Here is a 24,911-nt window from a genome sequence, read left to right as displayed (position 1 = left end):
AAGAAGGATGTGGAAAAATTGGAAAGAGTCCAGCGGAGGGCAACAAAAATGATTAGGGGGCTGGAGCACATGACTTATAAGGAGAGGCTGAGGGAACTGGGATTGTTTAGTCTGCAGAAGAGAAGAGTGAGGGGGGATTTGATAGCTGCTTTCAACTACCTGAAAGGGGGTTCCAAAGAGGACGTGGTACCTGATGACAGAACTAGGAGGGTGGTGAAGCACTGGAATGGGTTCCCTAGGGAGGTGGTGGAATCTCCTTCCTTAGAGGTTTTTAAGGTCAGGCTTGCTGAAGCCCTGGCTGGGATGATTTAGTTGGGGTTGGTCCTGCTTTGAGCAGGGGAATAGACTAGATACCTCCTGAGGTCCCTTCCAACCCTGATATTCTATGACCCCCTCCCCCCAGGGTCATCGTTCCACTGCCTCCCCTCTGGCACACCCCTACCTGGGGCCCCTCTCCTCCTTCCCATGGGCACCCCACCCCCTGGGATCCCCAACCCCCCTACAGTCATCTTCCCACCACCTCCACTCAGGGACACCCCCTCCCCCATTTGTGACTCCAACAGAGACAGTCCCAGCCTGTAGTGCACCCCTTACCGCTCAGGGAACTCCCACTCACCCTGTAGGGACACCCCCAGAACACCCCCCCAGAGAGAATCGCCCAACTGCCACTGGACCCCATTCCCAGTGCACTAGGGTCACCCCTTCTGACCCCCCAGCGCTCTGTGTGCTGCAGAAGTGAAAGGTCAGGTAGCTGAAGCCCAGCCGCGAGGGTTTGGTTTTAAGGAAGTCCCCGAATTTACCAAACCTAATCAACAAGGAGTTGGAAAATCCTGTATTTAAATGGGAACCTCCAGCTGCCTGTGTCAGGATCCAAATACTCCAAAAAGAGCTGGGAACTGGGGAGTGATACAGACTAGGAGCAAACATGAAATCATCCCGTGCAGTTTGACCGTCCAAAGTATACGGCGTGCCCACAGCAAACAGCCGACAATGGTGCCAAGTAAGGTCTTGACCCTGCAAGGGGCTCTGCTGTGTGCCCACCTGGAGCCCTATTGAAGTCGCTGTGAGCTGCACCAGTGCAGAGGTCTTAACAGTCATTTCAGTATGAAGAATCTGGTATGTTGTTACTAACCCAGGCAGTTAAATGCTGTTTCTAAATGCGTGTAGGGTTTTCACGCTACAATGACAGCACTATTTAAGAAGCCAAACTTAAAAATCGCGCCTCTGCCTGAATGTGTTTTTACCAGTATAGATACAAGTAACACGAAAGGGTCCTATAACCGAAAGAGATTAGAAGGAAGAAATGTTTTATTTTCAGTTTTGTTTTGTGCATTCAACAGCACATAACGTACAGCGGGGGTAGGCAACCTATGGCACACATGAGCTGATTTTCAGCGGCACTCACTCTGCCTGGGTCCTGGCCACCGGTCCGGGGGGGCTCTGCATTTTAATTGAATTTTAAAAGAAGCTTCTTAAACATTTTAAAAACCTCATTTACTTTACGTACAACAATAGTTTAGTTATATATTAAAGACTTATAGAAAGAGACCTTAAAAAACGTTAACATGTATTACCGGCACACGAAACCTTAAATGAGAGTGAATAAATGAAGACTCAGCACAGCACTTCTGAAAGGTTGCCGGCCCCTGCTATACAGTCAGACTTACTATTTTCCCCATGGAGAGAGAACTTAAAAAAAAAAAAAAAAACTGTTACAAAACTACCATGTTAGGCAGGGGGAATTGGCAAGTGCAGCACCAGAAACTGCTTTTACTTCACTTTTTAAATCTGGCTGGATTTCACGTTGGTGTCCCTTTAGCCAGGGTATAAAACTCGGTGAGATTTCGGTGTTGTGTTAATTTGAAATGAAAGAACGTACCTTTGTATGTGACATGTGTTTTTTCTTATTAATGTAACAAGGTGATTGATCTCCAGATCTTTAAAGTGCAGAGTCCCTGACTAAGACTACGTGCATCACAGACTCAGGGCACCTCATACACCCACAAAGCATCGCTGTGACTATAATGATACCAGACTGCTTTGGAAGTGTACTTACATAGAATATTTGGGTGAATGCCTCTGTGTTACCACCTAGAGAGAGAGAGTTCTCCCAGTCTTGGATGAGACCTTTGGTGGCCAGCCCTGGTTACCTGTACAGAGTCCATCGACTTCCTATATTTAATGGCAAGGTTAACCATACTGGCAGGTTTGGGCAGGATCTGGCAGGACAACTGTCTCACCAGGCATGGATTGCTCATTGGATATAATACCTGTTCAGGTGTCCTGGCCGCCATCAGTGCCAGAGGAGCATTGTCTAGTAGCCAGATGTTTTGGGTATTGACCAGGGCTGTTGCACAGAATCCCCCAGCCCTTCCTCCCTGGTTACTTGTGGCTCTGTGGGGTTTTTAGCCAGGGCATTAATGTCTAGATTTGCCACACTACGAATGATGATTTTTAACCCTTTTGAAAACGAACCCGATACCTGGTCACCTTCCAGGTTCTGTATAGCTCTGCCCCTTTCTACTTATTTACCTTTGCGTAGCCTCCCCTTCCCCATCCAGACTCCTCCAACATTTTCACTCTAGACTGCCTATATGTCAGTCTCTCAAACAATCACCTTCTTCCGCAGTTCCCCCCCCCCCCCCCCAGCGAGTTTTCACTTCCCTGAACTCATCTGCAAGACTCCTACCCTTGCTAGACTGCCTGTATGGACCTTGTATAGAAAATCCGGGTAGTTGTTCCCTTTTCTTGATGCCTGTCTCCCCTTAATCTGTGATCTCCTCAAGGCAGGCACAGTTTCTGCTTGTGTTTATGAAAAGCAGCTAGCACATATGGGTGCTACCATAAAACACAATAATAATCACAAGCTCTGTGCTGTCCTGTTGTGATTCTCTAACTTCTCAGGACGGAGTAGAAGCAAAGATGACTACAGCAGTTGTACCAGGCAGCCCTCTGCCTTCACAAGGGGACGGAAACGTTTATTACATCTTGACAGATGATTTTCCGTATGGCAGCAAGTGCTTTCCCTCCGGGAGCATGTGCTTCCTCAAAGAGAAGACGTATCTGCACAGTATCGCCTGTGGCACGACTTCCACTCGCTACATGAGGGTCACCATGCTGGATGACCATTCCATAGCCACTATTGAGGCAGAAATTCTTCAACCCGTGAATGAGGAGGAAGCTGTTTTCCTTCTGGCCATCAACAACCTCAATGAGCGCTTGAACTGTTTCCTGGACCGGTGTAGCCTTGAAGTAGCAGTGAAGGCTACAGTGGGCCAACAGGTGATAGTGGATCTCAACCAACAACTGTTCACTGGCACCATCCGCTATATTGGGAAGATCAGCAAGAGCCCTTTGTCCTCCCCACTCTGTCCATCCTACTTTGGGGTGGAGTTACAGGTAAGGTGATGCCTCCCTCCCCCTCCCCCCCAGTTAACTTTATATAGGCCCAGCGTCCCAGCCCAATGGAAAGGGGTCTGGCTGAGGGGCGTGGACTTGCATTGCCTCCCTGTCACATCTTATAATCAAACCCCTTGGTCAGGAAAACAAATCTTGTTGCCCTGGAAGTGCTAGTTCTAATCATACCTCACTGAACATTTAGCCTTTTTATCCTAATAGCAAGGCCCTGGTCAGTATGCCTGGGATCAGAACTCCTGGGTTCTGTTCCTGGCTCTGTTCCAGACTCCCTGTGTGACTCAGGCTTCTCTGTGTCTTTCTGACTCAGTTTCCTCATTGTAAAATTGGGGCGGGTCTGTATTCTGGTCCAGTATAACAGCTCTGTTGTTCTTATTGGGTTGGGTGGGTCTGTATTCTGGTCCAGTATAACAGCTCTGTTGTTCTTATTGGGTTGGGTGGGTCTGTATTCTGGTCCAGTATAACAGCTCTGTTGTTCTTATTGGGTTGGGTGGGTACCTCATTTCTGACATGGGATCATGTCACTGTGCCAAGGGTCAGGTGGCTTCTCTTTGACTTGTCCCTGCCCAGAATATAATGTGCCTTTCTGCTGGTTCCTCAGGGTGACGGTGAAGGCAGAGGCCACAGTGATGGCACCTATAACGGCTCTGAGTATTTTAAGTGTAAGCAGAACTGTGGACTCTTTCTGCCGCTTAACAAAATCCAGTTTATCCCGGTGCTGGGCAGTGACCCAGCGAGAGAGGAGCCCAAACCGGATGTGGACGAGGTTGTTCCTGTAAAAGCCGGGGACACAATTGGCTTCTACCTGGATGACGTCTTCAGACAAGGCATAGCTATGGACGTGTACAAGGAGGGAACCCAGTGGCTTGTTAAAGTTTGCCCGGTAAGAGGAGCTTGCCTTTATTTCTCGTTCTTATCTTGTGGCCTGCCTTGTGGTAGGAGCCTTATCGATGTGCAAAATCAGTTCCTGCACACGGAGTGAAGTCTTTGTCTAGGGCAAACAAAACCATTTTGTCTTCCTGTGGGAGACTTTCCTCATCTTACCCCATCACTTACAGACCATTTAGCTGGCATAACCCTTTATTGCAGGTAGGGTGACCAGACAGCAGGTGTGAAAAATCGGGACGGGGTGTAATAGGAGCCTATATAAGAAAAAGACCCAAAAATCAGGACTGTCCCTATAAAATCAGGACATCTGGTCACCCTAATTGCAGGGGTTCTCAAACTGGGGGTTGGGACCCCTCAGGGGGTCGTGAGGTTATTACATGGAGGGGGGTCAAGAGCTGTCAGCTTCCACCCCAAACCCTGCTTGTCTCCAGCATTTAAAATAGTGTTAAATATATAAAAAAGTATTTTTAATTTATAAGGGGGGAGGCGTTGCACTCAGAGGCTTGCTATGTGAAAGGGGTCACCAGTGCAAAAGTTTGAGAACCACTGCTCTATTGCATTGTCTCTTACAGGAAGAAGAAGGCCCAACAGATGTTTTCAGAGATATCCCTATGGACTCTGTGGTGAAGGAAGGGCTGCTCTCCCCAGGTAAAGCAGCACACAAGTACAGCCACCCCACTAGCGCAGAATGGGATCTGCTGTTTCTCCCCCCCTCCCCTTTTCTTTCATCTCATTCTCTGCCGTGTGGCTGACAAGGCTAAATGCAATGGAGGCGTTTGTTACGTTTTTAAAAGCATGATTTGAGGGCTGGAGGAAATGCCCAACAGTGAGAGACTTCGAGAGCTTTGTATATTTAGCTTATTGAAAAGAAGACTGAGAGGCGACCTGATTACAGTGTATAAATACCTTCCTGGGGAGAAAATACAGGGCACTAAAGGGCTCTTTGTCTGTTGGAGAAAGACAGAACAAGAACCCAATGTCTGGAAGTTAAAGCCAGACAAATTCAAATGAGAAATAGGACACGGATTATTAACAGTGAGGGGATTAACCATTAGAACAAACAACCAAAAGGAAGCGGTGAATTCTCCAGAGCAGTATAAAAGGGCCATAGCTTGACTGAGAGTCAGTCCCCGAGTTTCCTGACTCTCATAGGAACGTCCACACTGGGTCAGACCAGTGGTTCATCTAGCCCAGTGCGCTGTCTGAAAGGGCAGCCAGTACCGGAATTTAAGGGGGATTATACAGAACAGGGCAATTATGGGGAGAGCCCCCCGGCTTCCGGTAGTCAGAGGTGTAATACATCCCCATGCACTATCTTGGCTAATAGCCACTGATGGACCTATCCTCCATTAACTCATCTAATTCTTTTTTTGAACCCGGTTTTACTGTTGACCGTCATAGCATCCCGTGGCAGTGAGTTCACAGGTTCATTGTATGTTGTCTGAAAAAGCCCTTCCTCTTGTTTGTATTAAACCTGCTTCCTATTAATTTCGTCTGGTGACCCCTGGTTTTTGTGATGTTGGAAAGGATAAATAACGCTCCTCCAGTCGTTGTCTCCTCACCATTCATGATTTTATAGACCTCGATCATCTCCCACCTTAGGCCTCTCTTCTAAGCTGAACAGCCGTGATCTTTTCAGTCTCTGCTTGTGTGGAAGCTGTTCCATTGCCCTTCTCTGAACCTCTTCCAGTTCCTCTGTATCCTTTCAGTTCTTCTTAGCCTCCTCATAGATCAGGAGCAGGCAAACTTTTTGGCCTGAGGGCCGCATCCGGTTTCCAAAATTGTACGGAGGGCCGGTTAGGGGAGGCTGTGCCTCCCCGAACAGCCAGGCATGGCCTGGCCCCAACCCCTATCTGCCCCGCTTCTACCCCTGGCACCCTCCCCCGGGTCTCCTGCCCCATCCACACACCCCGCTCCCCATCCCCTGACGGCCACCCCGGGACTCCTGCCCCATCCATCCCCTGTTCCCTATCTCCTGATAGCCCCGGATCCCGTGCTGCCTCATCCAACCCCCTCTCCTTCCTGACTACCCCCTGGTACCCCTGCCCCCAATCAACCCCTGTTCCCTGCCCTCTGACCGCCCCAACCCCTATCCACCCCCACCCCTGACAACCACCCTGAACTCCCCTGCCCTTTGTCAACCCCCCTGCTCCCTGCCCCCTTACTGCACTGCCTGGAGCACCAGTGGCTGGCGGTGCTACAGCTGCACCACCTGGCTGGAGCCAGCCCCACCACCGTGCAGCACAGAGCACCACATCAGGCCAGGTTCTGCAGTGGCACTGCCCCAGGAGCTCATAGCCGCGCCGCTCAGAGCATTGCGCCAGCGGCGGGGCGAGCTGAGGCTGCGGGGGAGGGGGGGACAGCAGGGGGGGGGCCAGGGGCGAGCCTCCTGGGGAAGGAGCTCAGGTGCCGGGCAGGAGGATCCCGTGGGCCGCATGTGACCCACGGGCCATAGTTTGCCCACCTCTGTCATAGATCCACTTCTGAGAAGCACAGAAACACTAGGTTGTATTGTTATTAGGAAAACAATGCTGCAGAATATTTGGTGACCACTTAGTCTAATGAACAAAGATAGACTTTCCACCCCAACTCTTGCCCAGGCCTTATTGTGTGTATTGTGAATTTTCAGTATTTGAGCCAGACGTGGCCCCGGGATCTCAGAGACAACTGAAGCGAGAGAGAAGCGGAAGTGGGGAGGAATTGGAAAGTGAAAACCAGTCCCTGGACGTGAACTCCATGGTACAGATCCCCTTAGGCAAGGGGAATCCAGTCTCTGGAATCATCCGCTGGTTGGGGTACCTGCCCGGTATTAAGCCCAAAATGGCAGGAGTTGAATTAGTAAGTAGCAAAATAATGTTTCTGTTCTCTGAGGGCACTGAGGTCAGAACTGGCAGGTCTTTTGGGGGTCATGAGCATGTCTGTTTCACAGCATGCCCTAGGTTAGGCTGCTAACGTTTCATACTGCTTAATTAAAGAGTCAGGGCAGATTAAGCAGGCCTCTCTTGCTGGGATCATGGATGGGAGAATACAGATACTGGTATGCAGACTTTCTTAGTGGAGGGAGAGTGGTACATTGGTGAGAGCATGGACCTGGGAGCTAGGACTCCTGAGTTCCGTTCCTAGCCTTGCTATTGACTCACTGTGTGAGCTTGGTCAAGTCTCCTCTCTGTCTTTTTCCCCATCTGTAAAATGGGATCATTCTCACCTGCCTGCAGAGGTGCTGTGAGGCTTCATTAGTTATTTGTGAAGTGCTTTGAGATCCTTGGACAACAGCTGCTGCTGCTGTTGGGATTTGGATTCATGAAATTCATTCTGTGCTCACAAAAGGGATTCACTGGTCTAAAATGTAACTAAACCAAATAAAAAAAAAATGGGTCAAAATAAGTATAAAGTTGTATGTAGTTGTCAGGTCATGAAATCCCATCCTAACATCAGCCCTAGAGCAGCCATCAGATATGTGCAACTCTGACAGTGTGATTTGTTTACTACAGTGTTTGGTCACATGTAACATTTCAGATGATTGGGCCCTCTTGTGGCGAAATTGTTGCTGTTACTCTTTTTCCACAGCTGTGCTCACAAGCGCTGCTTAGTCAAACTTAGCGGCTTTCATAGAATCATAGAATCTCAGGGTTGGAAGGGACCTCAGGAGGTCATCTAGTCCAACCCCCTGCTCAAAGCAGGACCAATCCCCAGACAGATTTTTGCCCCAATCCCTAAATGGCCCCCTCAAGGATTGAACTCACAACGCTGGGTTTAGCAGGCCAATGCTCAAACCACTGAGCTATCCCTCCCCCCAACCTTTTTTCATTTGCAGACCCCCTAAAAAATGTCAAATGGAGGTGCAGCTCCCTTTGGAAATCCTAGCCATAGTCTGTGGACCCCCAGGGATCAGCAGACCACAGGTTGAAAACCACTGATCTAACTCATTCCTCGAAAGCCTGGCCTGGAACTGCTTGTGGATGGATTTCTGTCCTTTTCACAGGATGAAGAGAAGGGGGTCACAGATGGCGAATGGCTAGGCACGCGCTACTTCCACTGCCCCCCGAAGCGTGGCCTCTTTGTGAAGCTTCAGTCATGCCAGCCCGACATGCGCTTCCAGTGTGTGAGCAGCGGCCTCCTGGACCCCAGCACTTGCAGTGAGTTCCCTTAGAAGCTAATGGCTCCGGCTAGGATAGGAGGGTCATATGTGGGTTGTCTTTGCTAGTCTCTGTGTTGAGGACCAGCATTTTGTGTAAAATTATAATTCTGAGAGTCCAAGGTGCCCCCCTCCATTCCCAGAGAATAGCCCTGATGTATCCTAGCACAACTAAATCTACTGCACTTTGTATTCCCCCGCCCGTCCCCATTCGAACTGACTCTGCGACTAATTTTGTTCTCTCGTCCTCTTTCTCATCTCTCCCTTCTCCTTTCACCTTCCATTTTCTCGTTTTCAAGCTATTAGTGGTAGAGGCAGGGGACTCCTCAGTTCTATTCTGACATTTGCCACTGACTTGCTGTGACCTTGGCATGTCACTTAAATTCTCTGTTGCCTAACTTTTCCCTTCTGTAAAATGGGGCTGATACTTACCAGCTACACAGGGTTGTTGTCAGGCTAAAGCATTTGAGATCCTGCTGCTCTAATATCCCCTTACCGCTTGCATCACATGCTGTATCTGCCCTTCAGGAGGTTATCTGTGCTGCAATGGAATAGTTATGGGCCACCTGGAATGGTCGTATGACCACATTGGCATGGAGTGGAGGGTGTAGATCTTCGGGACAGAGCTGTGGACCCCACAGAATAAATGCTCCTGAGCCTTTACGCATGGAGGCCCAGCAGACTTAAAGGGCAAGGAAGTACAGATCACACACCATCTGCATCTTTGCTGCTTTCCTGAGCTAGAGAAGCACTCCTTCCCTCCCCTAGTATGGTTAGGCCAACTAATCCATACCAAAGCCAAGCTGACAGGAATGGGCTGAATGGGCATTACAGCAGCAGCCCTGAGAATCCCTCTAGCTTGTTGTTGGACACTTGCAGTGCAGAAGCATTTTCTAGGAATGCTTTACACAGAGATCCCATTATCTCAAGCTTACATTCAAATCGGTGTCAGGAAACTAGCTCCCTCCACTGTGGGCCCTTTCAGCGTCAGACGCTCGCTGGCAGGACGATGAGGATAGTACCAGCGGTGTGGATGGCAGGGAATGTCTGGTGGCTAAAAAGTCCAGCAGCCGAACAAGTGGTCAGCGGATTGCCCAGAGGTTCCCTCTCATGCTGAGGTTATGGGTCTGTGCTCTTGCAGCAGATTATAGTGGGTAAGTGTGCCGAGCAATCAAGTCCCTGTCCCAGAGAGGTTACGGTCTGAATGCAGGGGTGGGTACAGTACAGAACAAACAGTGGGTTGTGACCTTTGTAGGTGGACTAGTCCCACAGGAAAGGAACAGGAGGGCAAAGCTGTCCCGAGGGCAAGGGGATGCTAAAGGCAGTTTCTGTTGTTTCTGTTGCAGGTAGGATGGATAGTCCTACGGTTCTGGCTAATTCTCCTCCTCTCAGGAATGGCACAGCCGTGCATGTTTTACAAGGGCGCATGAGAGGGATTCAAGGCCACTGCAACTCCTGCTACATGGATGCTGCCCTTTTCAGGTAGGAGGCACTACTCTCCTTCAACCTCACGCAGAATGGCCTCTCTTGACCATCTCCCTCTGTTAAGTGAGGACCGTCATCCAGGGCTGATGGTCCTTACTGAGCATCAAACCAGGCAGCTCACCAGGAGCACAGGGATGACACGTAATTTGCACAAAGAGTAGAACGTAATTGCTCTTTAATATAGAGATGCAGCCTAGAGATGACAGGTCCCAACCCCCAGTAACCTGAAGGAGAAAGTTCTTAGATGCTAAGCACACACCATTTGTGTGTAATGAAAAATCATAGATTGCCACATTAGATTAGATTACTGGTCCTCACAAGTCTGGTATGTCATCTCAGGTAATGGCCAGAAACTGATACTTAAGAGAAACCTCTAGTAATGCACCTAGCTGATGGTATAATGTTGTACGTGGGGGAAAAAAATCCCTTGGTGACCCCCAGAAGCAGTCAGTTTTAGCCCTGAAGAATGAGATTTGATTATCTCACCCTGCCTAGCTACAAATGTTCCTAAATTAGTCAAGCCACAGGATTTCACTCATCCACAATCGATGGAAAACTTTCTCATTTCACACTGCCACTTTCACGCATTCTCTCTTTCCAGTCCTTACATCTAAAAATTAATAGTATCTTAGGTACAAAGTGATCATGACTTGATCACATTTATAATGTCCAAGCGGAATAAAGTTCAGACCAGTAATATACACTTCTGCCTCGATATAACGCTGTCCTTGGGAACCAAAAAAATCTTACCGCGTTGTAGGTGAAACTGCGTTATATTGAACTTGCTTTGATCCACTGGAGTGCGCAGCCCCCCCACCCCACCCCCACCCCAGAGCCTTGCTTTACCGTGTTATATCCAAATTCGTGTTATATCGGGTGGCGTTATATCGAGGTAGTGGTGTATATGTTTGGTGCTCTGAAAGGACAAATTTCACAAAGCTGAAAACAGTTATGAGTCACATCAGCCAGGAGGAAAAATTTAATCAGAAAGATGTTGTTGGCGGCCCATATCCCGACTGGGGTGACGGGCATGAATGATGATGAATGATGTGAATGATAATTGAGAGTTGTTTAAGAACAGTTTACTAGGTATTGAAAAAGCCACAATTGAGGAAGGAAGGCAGTGTAAAAGGACACAAAGAGAAATGTATGGCCAGCAGAGTTAAGGAGTTTTTTAAATATGTTAGGAACAAAAAGAATCCTAACAATTATATTGGTCCATTACTAGCTGGAAATGGTAGAATTATCAATACTAATGCAAAAAAAGCCAGAAGTGTTCAATAAATATTTTCCTTTGTATTGAGGAAAAAACAGATGACACAGTCATATCATGATGATGACACTCTTTCCATTCCACTAGTATCTTGGGAAGATGTTAAACAGCAGCAACGGAAGTTGGACTTTTTAAAATCAACAGGTCCAGAGAACTTGGATCCAAGAGTTTTAAAAGAGCTGGCTGGGGAGCTTGCTGGATTGTTAATGTTGATTTTCAATAAGTATTGGAACACTGGGGAAGTTCCAGAAGACTAAAAGAAAGATAATGTGCCAGTGTTTTAAAAGGGTAATGGGATCACCCAGGTAATTATAGGCCTCTCAATCAGACATTGATCCCAGGCAAGATAATGGAGCACCTGATACAGGACTCGGTTAACAAAGAATTAAAGGAGGCTAGCATAATAATTGTCAATCAATATGTGTTTATAGAAAATAGATGCTGTCAAACTAACTTGCTTTTTTTTTGTTTGTTTGTTTTTTGATGGGATTAAAAGTTGGGTTGAAAATTTGTTGATGTAACACACTTCTCTAAGGCATTTGAATTGGTATTGCAAGGCATTTTGATTTAAAAAAATTGAATGATATAAAATTAACATGGCACACATTCAGTGGATTAAAATCCCGCTAACTGATAGGTCTCAAAATGTGTTTGTAAAAGGGGAATCATCATTGGGTGGGTGTGTTTCTAGTGAGATCCTGCAGAGATCAGTTCTTGGCCTTACGGTAATTTAACTTTTTTATCAATGACCTGGAAGAAAATACAAAATCATCACTGATAAAGTTTGCAGATGACACAGAAATTGGGGGTGTGGTAAATAATGAAAAGGAACAGTCACTGATATCGAGCGAACTACGTTGTTTGGTATACTTGGGCACAAGCAAACAGTATGCATTTTAATATGGCTAAATGTAAATCTGTACATCTAAAAACAAAGAATGTAGGCCGTATTTACAGGATGGAGGACTCTGGGAAGCAGTGACTCTGAAAAGATTCCGGGGTCATGGCGAATAATTAGCCGAATGTGAGCTCCCAGTGCAACGCTGTGGCCAAACAGGCTGAGATCCTTGGATGCATAAACAGGGGAATCTCGAGTAGGAGCAGAGAGGTTATTTTACCTCTGAATTTAGCACTGGTGCGACCAGCACTGGAATACTGTGTCTGGTTCTGGTATCCACAGCTCAAGAAGGATGTTGATAAATTGGAGATGGTTTAGAGAGAAGAGTCATGAGAATGAATAAAGGATTAGAAAGTATGCCCTATAATGTTGACTTGATGGAGCTCAATCTATGTAGCTTAACAAAGAGAATGGTAATGAGTGAATTGATTACAGTCTATAAGCACACACATGAGGAACAAATACAGATGCTTCCCGACTTACACAAGCATTCCATTGTGGAACGCCTTGCGTAACTCGAATTTTGCGTAAGTTGGAAACATATACCTGACCATTACACGCAAAAAAAAACAAAAAACAAAAAAAACCCTCCTATTTCTAGCTTGTGGAACTTTTTCTGTATATGCGGATTTGCGTAAGTCGGGTTTGCATAACCCAGGGGGCATCTGTACTTGGTAATGAGATCTTCAGTCTAGCAGAGAAAGGTCTAACATGAAACCAATGGCTGGAAGTTGAAACTAGACAAATCAGAGGTGTACATTTTTAACAGTGAGGGTAATTAGCTACTCTATTGGAACAGTATTCCAAGGGTCATGGTGGATTCTCCATCACTGGCAATTTGTAAAGCAAGATTGGCTGGGGATTTTTTTTTTTTAAATGATCTGCTGTAGGAATTATTTTTGGGAAGTTCTGTGACCTGTGTTATGATAGGCTTGGAAGGACTAGATATTTATTGAATAATTTTGGTATAAACGTCCATTTCACCGCACACCCCAACAAAAAAATATTTCCATTGATGATCATTGAAATTTACTGATGGGGAAAATAGGTCAAATGCACTTGAGAACTTCTTAGAGTTTGATTTAAGGATACCTACTGTGTGTGTTTTACCATGTGATGTTGATAATTTGTGTGTTAATGGTTATAACTTTAACGTCTTGAATCTCAACGTCTACTGTCACTAAATAATTGTCTGACCCCCCCATTATTTCTTCCAACTGAAAATTCAAGTTGATAAAAATCAATATTTATTTTTATTTTTTGGTTTTTATTTCTTTATAATTTTGACAAATAAAATTCTGCCGAGCCTCACTATAGAGGAGGTCAGACAAGATGATTTCACTAGTCCCTTCTGGTCTTGGCATCTGTGACACTATAAATCTCTCTCTTTCGCCCTTAAATCTGTCCATCTCTCTGCTGTGTATCATTTAAAACAAAAAACACTGTTATATTACCTGATTCCACTGTTACCAACCACTCTCTCTTCCCAGCCTCTTCTCCTGTACCTCTGTGCTGGACTCCATGCTTTTCAAGCCCTCCCACCCACCCAACGGGCACGTCCAGAAGATACTCCCGGCTGAGATTGTGAATCCTCCGACGGTGAGTACTGTACGTAGGACTACTGGAAGCCGCAAGTCTCTCTTCTGTAATCTCCGTGCTGCTATCACCTCCTTCCAGCCGGAATTGGGCCTGTCACAGTTCAGATTAGGGCTGTCGATTAATTGCAATTAACTCCCGTGATTAACTAAAAAAAAATTAATCGCAATTAAAAAAATTAATCGCGACTAAAAAAAATTAATTGCAGTTTTAATCGCACTGTTAAACAGTAGAACACCAATTTAAATGTATTAAATACCTTTGGATGTTTTTCTATGTTTTCAAATATATTGATTTCAATTACAATGCAGAATACAAAGTGGACAGTGCTCGCTTTATAGTATTATTTTTATTACAAATACTTGCACTGCAAAAATGATAGTAGTATTTTTTCAGTTTACCTCATGCAGGTACTGTAGTGCAATCTCTTTATCGTGAAAGTGCAACTTACAAATGTAGGGTTTTTTTGTTTTGGTTACATAACTGCACTCAAAAACAAAACAATGTAAAACTTTAGGGTCTACAAGTCCACTCCTTCTTGTTCAGCCAGTCGCTCAGACAGACAAGTTTGTTTACATTTATGGGAGATAATGCTGCCAACTTCTTATTTACCGTGTTATCTGAAAGTTAGAACAGGTGTTCGCATGGTGCTTTTGTAGGCAGTGTTGCAAGGTATTCACGTGTGGATATGCTAAACATTCATAGGCCCCTTCATGCTTCGGCCACCATTCCAGAGGACATACTTCCATGCTGATAACACTTGTTTAAAAAATAAAATAAAATAAGTTACTTAAATTTGTGATTGAACTCCTTGGGGAAGAATTGTATGTCTCCTGCTCTGCTTTATCCACATTCTGCCATATATTTCGTGTTATAACAGTCTTGGATTATGACCCAGCACATTGTTCTTTTTAAGAACACTTTCACAGCAGATCTGACAAAATGTAAAGAAGGTACCGAAGAAATTTCTAAAGATAGCTACAGCACTTGACCCAAGGTTTAAGAATTTGAAGGGCCTTCCAAAATCTGAGGGGGACGAGGTGTGGAGCATACTTTCAGAAGTCTTAAAAGAGCAACACTCTGATGATACAGAACCTGAACCACCAAAAAAGAAAATCAACCTTTTGCTGGTGGCATATGACTCAGTTGATGAAAATGAACATGAATTGGTCGGGACTGCTTTGGACTGTTACCATCATCAGCATGGACACACGTCCTCTGAAATGGAGGTTAAAGCATGAAGACACATATGAATCTTTAGCGCATCTGACACGTAAATATCTTGCAACGCTGGCTACAACAGTGCCATGTGAATGCCTCTTCTCACTTTCAGGTGACATAAACAAGAAGTGGGCAGCATTATTTCTGAAAATGTAAACAAATTTGTCTGAGTGACTGGCTGAACAAGAAGTAGGACTGAGTGGACTTGTAGGCTCTCAGTTTTACATTGTTTTGTTTCTGAGTACAGTTATGTAACAAAACAAAAAAATCTACATCTGTAAGTTGCACGTTCACAATAAAGAGATTGTACTACTGTACTTGTATGAGGTGAATTGAAAAATACTATTGTGTTTTTTACAAAATATTTGTAATAAATAAATGTAAAGTGAGCACTGTACATTTTGTATTCTGTGTTGTAACTGAAATCAATATATTTGAAAATGTAGAAAACATTCAAAAATATTTAAATAAATGGTATTCTATTATTTTTTAACAGCATGATTAATTGCAATTAATTTTTTTAATCGCTTGACAGCCATAGTTCAGATGCCTCTGAGACAAGAAGTGTCCTAGAGATTCATGTCTCTTGGCCAACTCTGAAGTTTTTCTGCTCTTCCTTCCCACTCATATTAACCCAGCAAATGCTGAGATTGTGGATTTCCTTTGCTAAATGCTGCTGCAAAGTCCCAGGCAGGAGAAGGCTGCCTGTGGCCCTCTGGAGGGGTCAACAGAGAACTTGGGAGTGGTGGTGACAAGCCACATCCTGCTCTCCTGGGCCAGAAGGGAGGCTGTCATGACTCATGGTTGAAGGTGAGAAGGTTAAAGAAGGGATCCCGGGGTTCAGAGGTCTCAGTCGAGGTGTTGTGGGAGAGGGGAAGAAATGTACAATTAAAGGCTGGGCCCCCTGCACTGTCACATGAAGGACTTTGATTTAATCTGTTGCCCTGATTTCTTGCTCCCAGGGCTGGGAGTGATGCTGATAAGGGAGCAAAGTCTCCAGGGAGCAAGTAATCCATGTTGCTTAAACAGCTGGCTCATAGAAATACTGAACGGCTCCAAAGGGTTACCTGTGCACCGCCAGCCTGTAAGGCTGGTGACTGAAACAGGGCCTTGCGGAGGGTAGTGAGTATCCACTGGCCTTCATCAAGGATATTTGGTCCACTCCTTCCCTCCCCCAATGCTTATGGGGCAGGAGTGTTTTGTTCAGCGCTGCTTGTGGTCCGGCCTCTGGCGCTGACTTCTTGCCTTTTGGGAGGGTGCATCTTGACTTGGATTTTGGCAGGTGGGCTCCATGCTTCACCTGCTGTATTTTCTGCCCCTGAGATGTAAGTTTGCCGATGCACAGAGAGCTCATCCCCAGCTTCCCCTCATTCCCAGGAATGGCTTTGTTGACGCTAGTAGCGTGATGCACCTAAGGCAGCAGTTGACGGAGAAGGGCCAGTGTTCGAGCTTTGCCACGTCTGAGAAAGGTAATGTGCTCTCTGCAGATGTCTTACATCAGAGTGGTCTCTTATCTTCCCCTTTTCCAGTCAGGCAACCCCGCAAGCTGGTTTCCTGTCTGCCCCCAGAACGCTTGTTTTTAAATAAATGTCCTGCTATCTGGAGAATTCCTCAGACGTGTCAGCTTAGGTTTGGCCATGCAGGAAGGTTCCCCAAGTATGATGGAAAGATTGGAATTGCTAGGTTCCTTGCTGCTGGCCTGTTGCTCAGAAGAAACCACCACCAAAGCAGAATTTGCCCAAGGGGGGTTTCTATCTGACCCACTGGTTTGTATTTGCAGTCTACAGTTAAACTCTGTAGGCCCTACTAGGGGCGTTAACCATGTGGTTTTTGCAAGATTCCACGTCTCCTCATTACATTTTGCTCACCTAAATTCCTCTGCAGATTCAGTCGGATAGAGATTCTTCTTCTGCATTTGTTGTTGTTAGTTGTTATGCATGTTTGAACAGTTACCACATTCCCGTCCAGAAGTAGACAGCCTTCTGTCTCTGCCTTGCCTCGGGGATAGTATTTGTAAAGTGCTTTAAGATCTGCAGATGAAAGGAGCTGCAGAATGCCAAAGGATTATTGAAATACCCAGATGCTGTCATCATGGCTGTATAAACATTAAAAAGTAGAAGTTACATTCCATCTTCTGCTCTCATGTCCCGTCATTTACTGAACAGCATTTTTGTTTCATCTGTTTGATATTTTCTTGTATCTTGGCCAGCGACACCCCAGATTTTTGCTCTTTGTTCCTCCAGTTTCCAGCACTGCCCCTGGTTTCGGTGTCCGTTAATGAATTTGGGGCTAGCAGTAAATATTTATCAAGATCTTTCTCCCCCCGCGTTTGAGTGCAGATGAATGGAGTAAATGTACCTGTGATGCATGAATGTGATTTTTCCCTCAATATAGCAAAGAAATCATTCAGCAGTGAAGGAGTTAAGAGAAATGTGTCCTTTTACCAGGCTTCTGTCCTCTCCTTCTCCCCTATCTCTCTGCGTTGACACTGACCATAGAACTTTCAAACTATGAAACTAACCAAGTGTTTTCAGCTCCTAATCAGGCCAGCGCCATACCTGGGGTGAGAGAGAAGCAGCTCAGTGTCAGGAACACCAGCCCATAATTGACGGTGCTGTTTCCTTCCTGGAGGAGGCGGGACAGGAAGTGTGTTGGCTTGGCCTGAACTGTGATTTCCCTCAACTTTCAGACCCCGAGGAGTTTCTCAATCTCATCATGCATCACATCCTGGGAATTGAGCCACTACTGAAACTGCAGTAAGTTGACATCTCTCTGTGATCTTACTGATGCTGCACACGTTTGAGACTGGGGAGGGAAGGAGGTGACTTGGTTTGTTAGATAAGGCCTGACTGGATTGGATCGGTGAATTTCCCTTGTTCATGAAGGAGATAGAAAAGTTTGTGCCCAACTATTCTCCGCTGTGCCCCTGAATCACGTTGTGATCACGCCTGCCCATCACATTGTGGTCATATTCCAGGAAGGACAGTACCTGGAAGAGGATACTTATAAATCATTCCCATATGTGCCACCTTCAGGGAGTGATCAGATGCATAGAGTAATCCCTGGATAGGGTCAATGGTGGCATGAGAAACACAGGGCTTGTCTTCCTAGTCTTCGATACGTTGGCTGTAGAGTAGTATAGCAGATACCTCTGAAGAGTCTGGTGTTTCCAGACTGCCAAATTAGCAGAGAGCCTAGAGCTCCCAAACAGGGAATCCACTGAATTTAGTCCCAGAGGAGATTCACTTAGTGTGAGGACTCCCAAAAATAGCTGCATTGTTCAGGAGTTTAGACCTGGGTAGCCAGCTTTGTGGGTTCCCCGTGGAGGAATGTGCAGTGGCTTGTATCATGGAGCTACTCAGAAAAGCAGTGGATACAAAGAAGCCTGTCTCGCTTCACTCCAACCCTCCTGCCAGGGAATCCTTTCTATGCTGCTTCAGGGGAGCACAAGGATCCTGGAGGATCTTTCATGTATAAGTTGCCTTGGGAATGCAGCCAGCTTTGCTTTGCAGTTTTCCATGCGGCTGGATCACAAAACTGGCACCTTATAACTCAGATCTAGGAATCTTCTGGTCACACTGTAAAACAGCTGACTTACAAGAAAATCAGTGTGTCTTCATTTTTAAATTAAAGGGGAAAAAACGTGTGTCTGGCCCATTGCAGAGGAGCAAAATGCGAGTGAGAATGATACTTGGTCGGTATCCATCACCCATCACATTTGTTGGGTGTTTCTGGATGGTAAATGCTTCGTTTTTTGAAAGCTAGAGCTGGGAGCCCCTTAGTGCCAGGGTTGGAGGCTGGCCTAGAACTCAAAGGCTGTGTCCTGTGAGAACGCCGCCGTCCAGGGCACCCCGGGTATGTACATAGTGCAGAGAGGCAGCCCCAGTGCCCTGACTCTGGAACGTTGCTCCCAGATCTGGAGGCCAGAAGGAGCAGGAGTGTTACTGTTACCAGATATTCATAGACAAGCAAGAGGGGCTGGTCGTGCCAAACGTGCAGCAGCTAGTGGAACATTCCTTCCTGTCTTCCAATCTCAAGCTAGTGGAGGTGAGTGCAGCTACCCTTTTCCTCCTCTGTCTTTCGCGTCCGCCTTCGTTCCCTGCCCCATGCACACGACTTGTTCGAACGTTTTACTCCCCATCACCACAGCAAGGCTGGCGAGGGGCTTTATGCAGCAGAGCCCCCCAGCACACCGCCAGAACCGGAGGGGTGCAGTGGAGAACATGAAAGGGGGTATGGACACTTCACAGATAGTGGGCTGTGGAGAACCTGAGTGGAGAAGGTGTCATCCAGCTTCTGGGTTGGGGAGCAGGTCCAAGAGGGGGTTATGTGGGTGGGGTAAGGCGTTGTCTCCCCATGTTTGGTGACTTGCTTTTTTTCTCCCAGATCCCCTCCTGTTTCATTATCCAAATGCCACGGTTCGGGAAGGAATATAAAATGTTCAGCAAAATCATTCCCTCCCTGGAGCTGGACATCACCGACCTGCTGCTCGACAGTAAGTTCCTGGGCACTGGGGATTCTGGGGCTGTCTTGCCCACGTTAGCGCACACGTGTTCGTTTGGATCCAGGTGGCAAGGCTGGCCTAGCTCAGGTGTAAGCAGTATGGTAAGGGCAGGACCGTGATGTGATTCTTCCTCACAGAGTGGGACTTGCATGGCAGGCGCAGGGGCCAGAGCATACTGACTCCCTGTCATACAACCACTGCTGACATTTGTGTTCCCGCTGCAGGTCCCCGGGAGTGCTTTGTGTGCGGGGACGTAGCCACCGAGGAGTGTTCCGAGTGCTTCAAAGACAAGATGTTTGCAGTTACGGGGATGAAGCAGTACTGCAAGTCCTGCTGCAGACAGGTATCCAGTTTCCCCCTCTGTGTGTTTACTGATCCCCCAGGAGGCAGATCACAGACCGAAACCTCTGCCTTCCCTTGCGTTCCCTGCAGCCAGTCAGGTGGGAGGCTCCTTCCTGAGCAGACCAGCACTGCTGACTGGATCAGCCACTCAGGGTAGTTGCTGCAGGATCACGAACTTGCACATACATGGGCCCTCATCCATAGGGGACCCCATGTGCTTTACCACGCTGGGGCCCTGATTCTGGGCAGGCTCTGAGGGAAGAGCCTTTCCACTTCCTGCAGCACCCTCGCTTCTCCTTAGAGGTCCCCATCCAAGCAGTCTCCTGGCACATGGGAAAGACCCAGGTGAGGAACTGAGTGGAAAGCAGGTGACGGCAGAACAAATTGGTGACCGATTGCCAGCCTGTCCTCAGACAGCTCCTCTTTCCCTTTAGGGTAGGTGTATATAAAGTTGTGATAGCCCTGCTGACCCACCAGCGCCCCCTATTGTCTGTCCCCAGGCTCATTCTCACTACCAGCGCAGAGCGCACAGACCAACAAAACTGCATGTCCCTGAGGAGTTTCAGAGCAGGAGCCACATGGACAGCCCCCGAATCCCGCGGGAGAGGATGGAGCTCTTCGCAGTGCTCTGCATAGAGACCAGTCACTACGTCTCCTTTGTGAAGTACGGGCCGGAGAAAGAGGACTGGCTGTTCTTCGACAGCATGGCTGACAGGCACGGTGAGGAGGGGCTCTGCTCGGAGGGGAGGCTGGTCGGCCCTTTGCACCTGGACGACCCTGTGCAGGAATTGCAGTCCCAGCGCACAGCGGTCATGAGTCATTTCTCCACAGATCTGTAATGTAAAACAGGCGGCCTGTGTGTCCGAACTCCACGGGGTCCGTCTGCTGGGAAGCATGGAAAGGTGTCACTTCTTCAAACATAGCGTTTTACAGGGAGTTTAATGCTGGTGAATGGTGCTGGCTTGACAGCTCTGGGGACTGACGGCCTCTGTGTAAGTGTAGGACAGGTAGTGGCCAGGCAGGCTGCCCCCTCCACTGCGCACCAGTGCTTCAAACCTCAGCTAGAGGGACTTTTTCTAGGGGTGCAAAGACAGCTCAGTCGCGGCCGAGTCAGTCCTTGGCCTCTCTGCTGACCCTGCCGACTGGGGCCCAGTTAATGCCACTTGCCCTAGTGTTCCTTTGTGCTGTAGACACCTGTCCCCTGGGAACTGAGATTTGGGCTCACCCCTCCCCTCTTCTCTCTCATATTCAGGTGATGAGAATGGCTTCAACATTCCCATCGTAACGCTGTGCCCTGAAGTTGCCAAGTACTTGCAATTGCCAGTGGCAGCGCTGGCTATGGAGCAGCCCCGGGACATGGAAGGCGTGGCCAAACGCCTCTTCTGTGACGCCTACATGTACATGTACCAGAGCAAGAAGATGGCACTTTACAAATGACCCCAGCCTGGGCTGGGAGAGACCCTGCTGCTCCCGTGCAGAGCCATGAGACACTGGAAATGGGGGCTTGTTCAAACCAGACAGTAGCTGCCTGCAGCTGCTAATTGAGAAAACCCAGCCAGAGTCCAGGTCAAGTGACCTTTCAGCTTTGCCTCTGCTAACCTCTTCCGAAGTCGAGTGTCAGACTGTTGATAAGAGCAGCATTCGGTGGTGGAAAGCCTGTGGCCGGCATTAGCCGAGGGACAGTTTGGACCGTCTGCAAATCCAGACTCAGAACCAGTTTACACTTTTACATATCCTGAGTAAGAGAACTTCACCTTCATCCCATTCCCCTGTCCAGACCCCGGATTTCCATCATCCTTCCTTCTCCAGACCCTCTCTACGGCTCTGGGCTCACCAGAACCCCTCCAGCCTTTCATTCTCTCAATTAACTCTTCCCCAAAGCTCAGGAATCAGGAAGCCCAAGTCAAGGCATGGGCTGTGACTCTCCAGTTTTCAACAGAGCACAAAAGAACTGCACTAGGCCTCTGGGTGACATCTCAGCTCATCGGCTTCCTGAATGTAAATGCAAAAGCGCCTTCTAGATGGTCAGGAATCAAACCTCTCAGGAAGGGAATTTTGCGTAGATCTTCACTAAATTTTGGGGTATGTGACTATGATCCTGAGGTCCCAGTAACGGGCCGTTCTGAACCTCCCCATTCCCTGGATGCAGACCTGCACTCCCTTATTTAGACCTCCCTTGTGTTCCTTTACTCCCCCTGTTCAGCACTAATTTCTCTGACACTCTGCTTAACATCAGTAGCACTTTCTGTTGGAAGTCCCCTCTTTTTAGACGTGACATTTGGCTCAAGACTTGAAGCTTTTGTCTCACTGTTTCAAGCCGCACTTTGAACAAAAATATAATTTTAAGAACAAAACTGGGGCAGATACAGTCAAAACCAGCATAGGAATGTCCTCCGCCAAAGGCTGTGAGATTGCTCGGAGCGTGTGGCTTTCTAGCTGTAGCTCATCATTTTAAAGCTCATTGTTCTGGTTTCCTGAGGCACATGTGGAACAGCGGTAACCAAACAAACCTCCCAGAAAAAATGCTTTTTAAAAATGAACCTGTTCAGTATTCTACCCGTAACAGGACTACGGTGAGGGTATGTCTGGGGGGAGTTATTGACTTTCAACTTTTTTAGAACAGCCAAGTTAACCTTTGCAAATCTGGTACTGAGCCTGCTGCAAAGTTTCTCTTCTCCTAATGCTGGTAGGAGGCCCCTAGGAGAGTTAGGGACCAGGTTGCCCAAACGTCACCCAACCAAAGTGTCAGGAAGCTGAGGGGTGTCCAGAATGGGTGTAGAACAGGTAGCTGATTGCAGCTGTCCTCTTTTATGCATGGGGTGTGGCAGCAGCAACTCACAGCATGCAACACTGTCTTGATCTGAGTGACCTGTCTGTGTGGGTCAAGCTGGAACATTGTGTCGTGTCTATGGGCCGCCCCTTTCCAGTACAGATGAGGGAAGTCATGGTGCATAGCATAACGGGCTGCATTTAGCCCATCTTTGGCCACCCTGTTATTAACCAGTTCCGTATTATAACAGCCTGTTAAGTTAATATGCCAGTTTGAAACACGGTGTTCTGGTTCCATATGGTTTCAGCTGTTGGGAAAATTATCCACATAATGAACTTGGATTTGCCGAAAGGCCTGGAGAACTAGAACAAATGCTGTTATCTTAGCTGGCTTTCCAAACACGCACAGAAACCAGAGTTACATTGACACAAGCCAGGAAGTTCAGAGTGCGGCTGATGCCCCTTCTCGACTCAAAAGCATCATCCTTGGGGGCTGATCCTGACCGGTGCTGGGCACCTATAATTCCCATTGCCTTGGGGCTTGTGGGTGTTCTTCCCCTTTCCGCATCGCCTGCTATTTAAATCCATGTTAGATCCTGTGTATGCACCGTGCCTGGGAGCGAAGCTTTTGCGGTTTCTAAGGTAACAGTAATAGTATTAGTTTAGTGTTGTATGGCACATGGGCTCCAGGAGTACAGGAGGTTTGAAAGCCTCCAGCAGATCCCGGCCCCAAATATCTTCTCCCATATAGCTGGCTTCAGTTAACATATCAGGTACTTGTTCTCCAGGTGCCCTGTGCTTCTCTTGACTCTTAGCTGGTCTTGTATGAACCTCAAGATCCTCCACTCACTCCCAGCTCCACCACAGCTAATTTGGTGCTTCTGTCTGAAGAAGTCAGGAGAGCTTTGGGCCACAGGACTCCCTCAGCAATGGGATTCCTTTAGCCAGCCCACCTCCTCACTTTTATCCTTCCTGCTCATTGCAGTTATGTCTCTGTCAGGAAGATCAAACTTCCTTAAAGTGTTGGTTGCTGGGTTCTCCCGCTCTCTAATGCGAACTGACCTGCTGATCTTGCCATGACTAATGCCCTGTTAACTATAGAGCTGTAGAAACCTCTTTCTCCGCTCTCTTTCAAAGCCATGATTAGCTGTTCAGGCCCAAGTTGGTTTTCTCCATATGACGTCTCTTAACAGCTCTGGCCTCTTTTCTCAGGTATTGCATGGGCCGGGCTTCTGTTTCTCAAGGAGCCATCCTGTGGTTTCTTAGGGTGTGAGTTAGCTCTTCTGGGATTTTACAGTATAAATGGTAACTATCAGATGATTTTTACTTCAGATACTTATGTGATTTGTTTCTCTTTATATTTCTAAGCACAAGACACCTTTTTTTAATTGTCAGAAGCACTGCCTTCTTGACATGATGTAGCTTCTGCACAGGGGACAGAGCAAGCCATGCTTTCTAAAAGAGCTGATCCAGGGCACATCCCTAAGCTCTGTAGGGTTTCCACTGTTTCCTCCCCCCACCCCCAATACTGCAAAAATACCAAAGCAGCTTTCAGCACTTTTGAAATGAATTTCTCTGATCAGGACAATAGTGGGATGCACAAATCCAGTTGGATTTCCCTGCATTCATCATGCATTAGGAGCGTCCATCAGTAAATCTATGCCATATCCTAAAAACTAGAGGTTTCAGTGCCAAAACAAGTGGAAGCCATTCATTTTTGCCTATGGATGCTGCATGGTTTGTGACATGTCACTAGTTTGTAATGCTGGGAAAATCCAGACTCCGGATATCAGATTGACTTCACTTGGAGTAACCCAGTCACTGCTCTGATGCTTGATAAGTCAGACAGGAATAATGTGCATTAGCCTCTCTCAGTGCTTCCTCTGTAGTATATTGCTTGGTTGATGTTTTCTGTACTGTTTAAACCTCTGTATATTTTACAGATTTGTTTCTGTTCTTTGTTTCATGCATAAGTCTCTTCTTTTAGTGGTTTCTGTAACTTTGCCTTAAACTGATTTGGGGAGGAGAATACGCGGTCTGTTTTCTTCCAGGCAATGCGATTAATTGTACCAGTTCAATTTGAATGTCTTCTAATAAAGCCATTGGCCTGTGTTTGTTCTTCAATGAGCCGTTGTTCCAGGGTAGGGCTAAGGGGGACATGTTCTCCCCTATCGGTGAGAGCACAGCTGGAGTCAGAGCAGGAGCTTTTCCCTCTCCACTCCCTGGTCCACTCCTAGTGTGTTTGGGTGATTCAGGAAACCAGGCTCTCAAGCGAAGTGTAGGCATCTGACAGTATGGAGATGACAGCTAGGAGCCATGTGTGTGTCAAACTCCCCAGACTAACGGTCACCCTGGTCTCTGTGAATAACCCTGAGCAAACTGGCTG

General features: G+C 47.1%; 1 protein-coding gene across 1 annotated transcript; it reads left to right on the top strand.

Annotated features, from left to right (window-relative positions):
• Positions 1-862: 862 nt before the first annotated feature.
• Positions 863-24,637, top strand: LOC120398869 (ubiquitin carboxyl-terminal hydrolase CYLD-like). The gene is made up of 15 exons (XM_039526614.1): positions 863-1,116; positions 2,905-3,399; positions 4,016-4,297; positions 4,875-4,950; positions 6,932-7,140; positions 8,285-8,438; positions 9,784-9,919; positions 13,584-13,692; positions 16,271-16,379; positions 17,600-17,666; positions 18,825-18,957; positions 19,297-19,405; positions 19,639-19,757; positions 20,257-20,476; positions 21,009-24,637. The coding sequence occupies exons 1-15, from the start codon at positions 1,105-1,107 to the stop codon at positions 21,191-21,193; spliced, it is 2,415 nt and encodes an 804-aa protein (XP_039382548.1). The 5' UTR covers positions 863-1,104; the 3' UTR covers positions 21,194-24,637.
• Positions 24,638-24,911: the final 274 nt, after the last annotated feature.

Source organism: Mauremys reevesii, linkage group 2 (genome assembly GCF_016161935.1).
Source record: "Mauremys reevesii isolate NIE-2019 linkage group 2, ASM1616193v1, whole genome shotgun sequence".
NCBI lineage: Eukaryota > Metazoa > Chordata > Testudines > Geoemydidae > Mauremys > Mauremys reevesii.
This window is presented reverse-complemented; position numbering and strand designations above follow the sequence as displayed.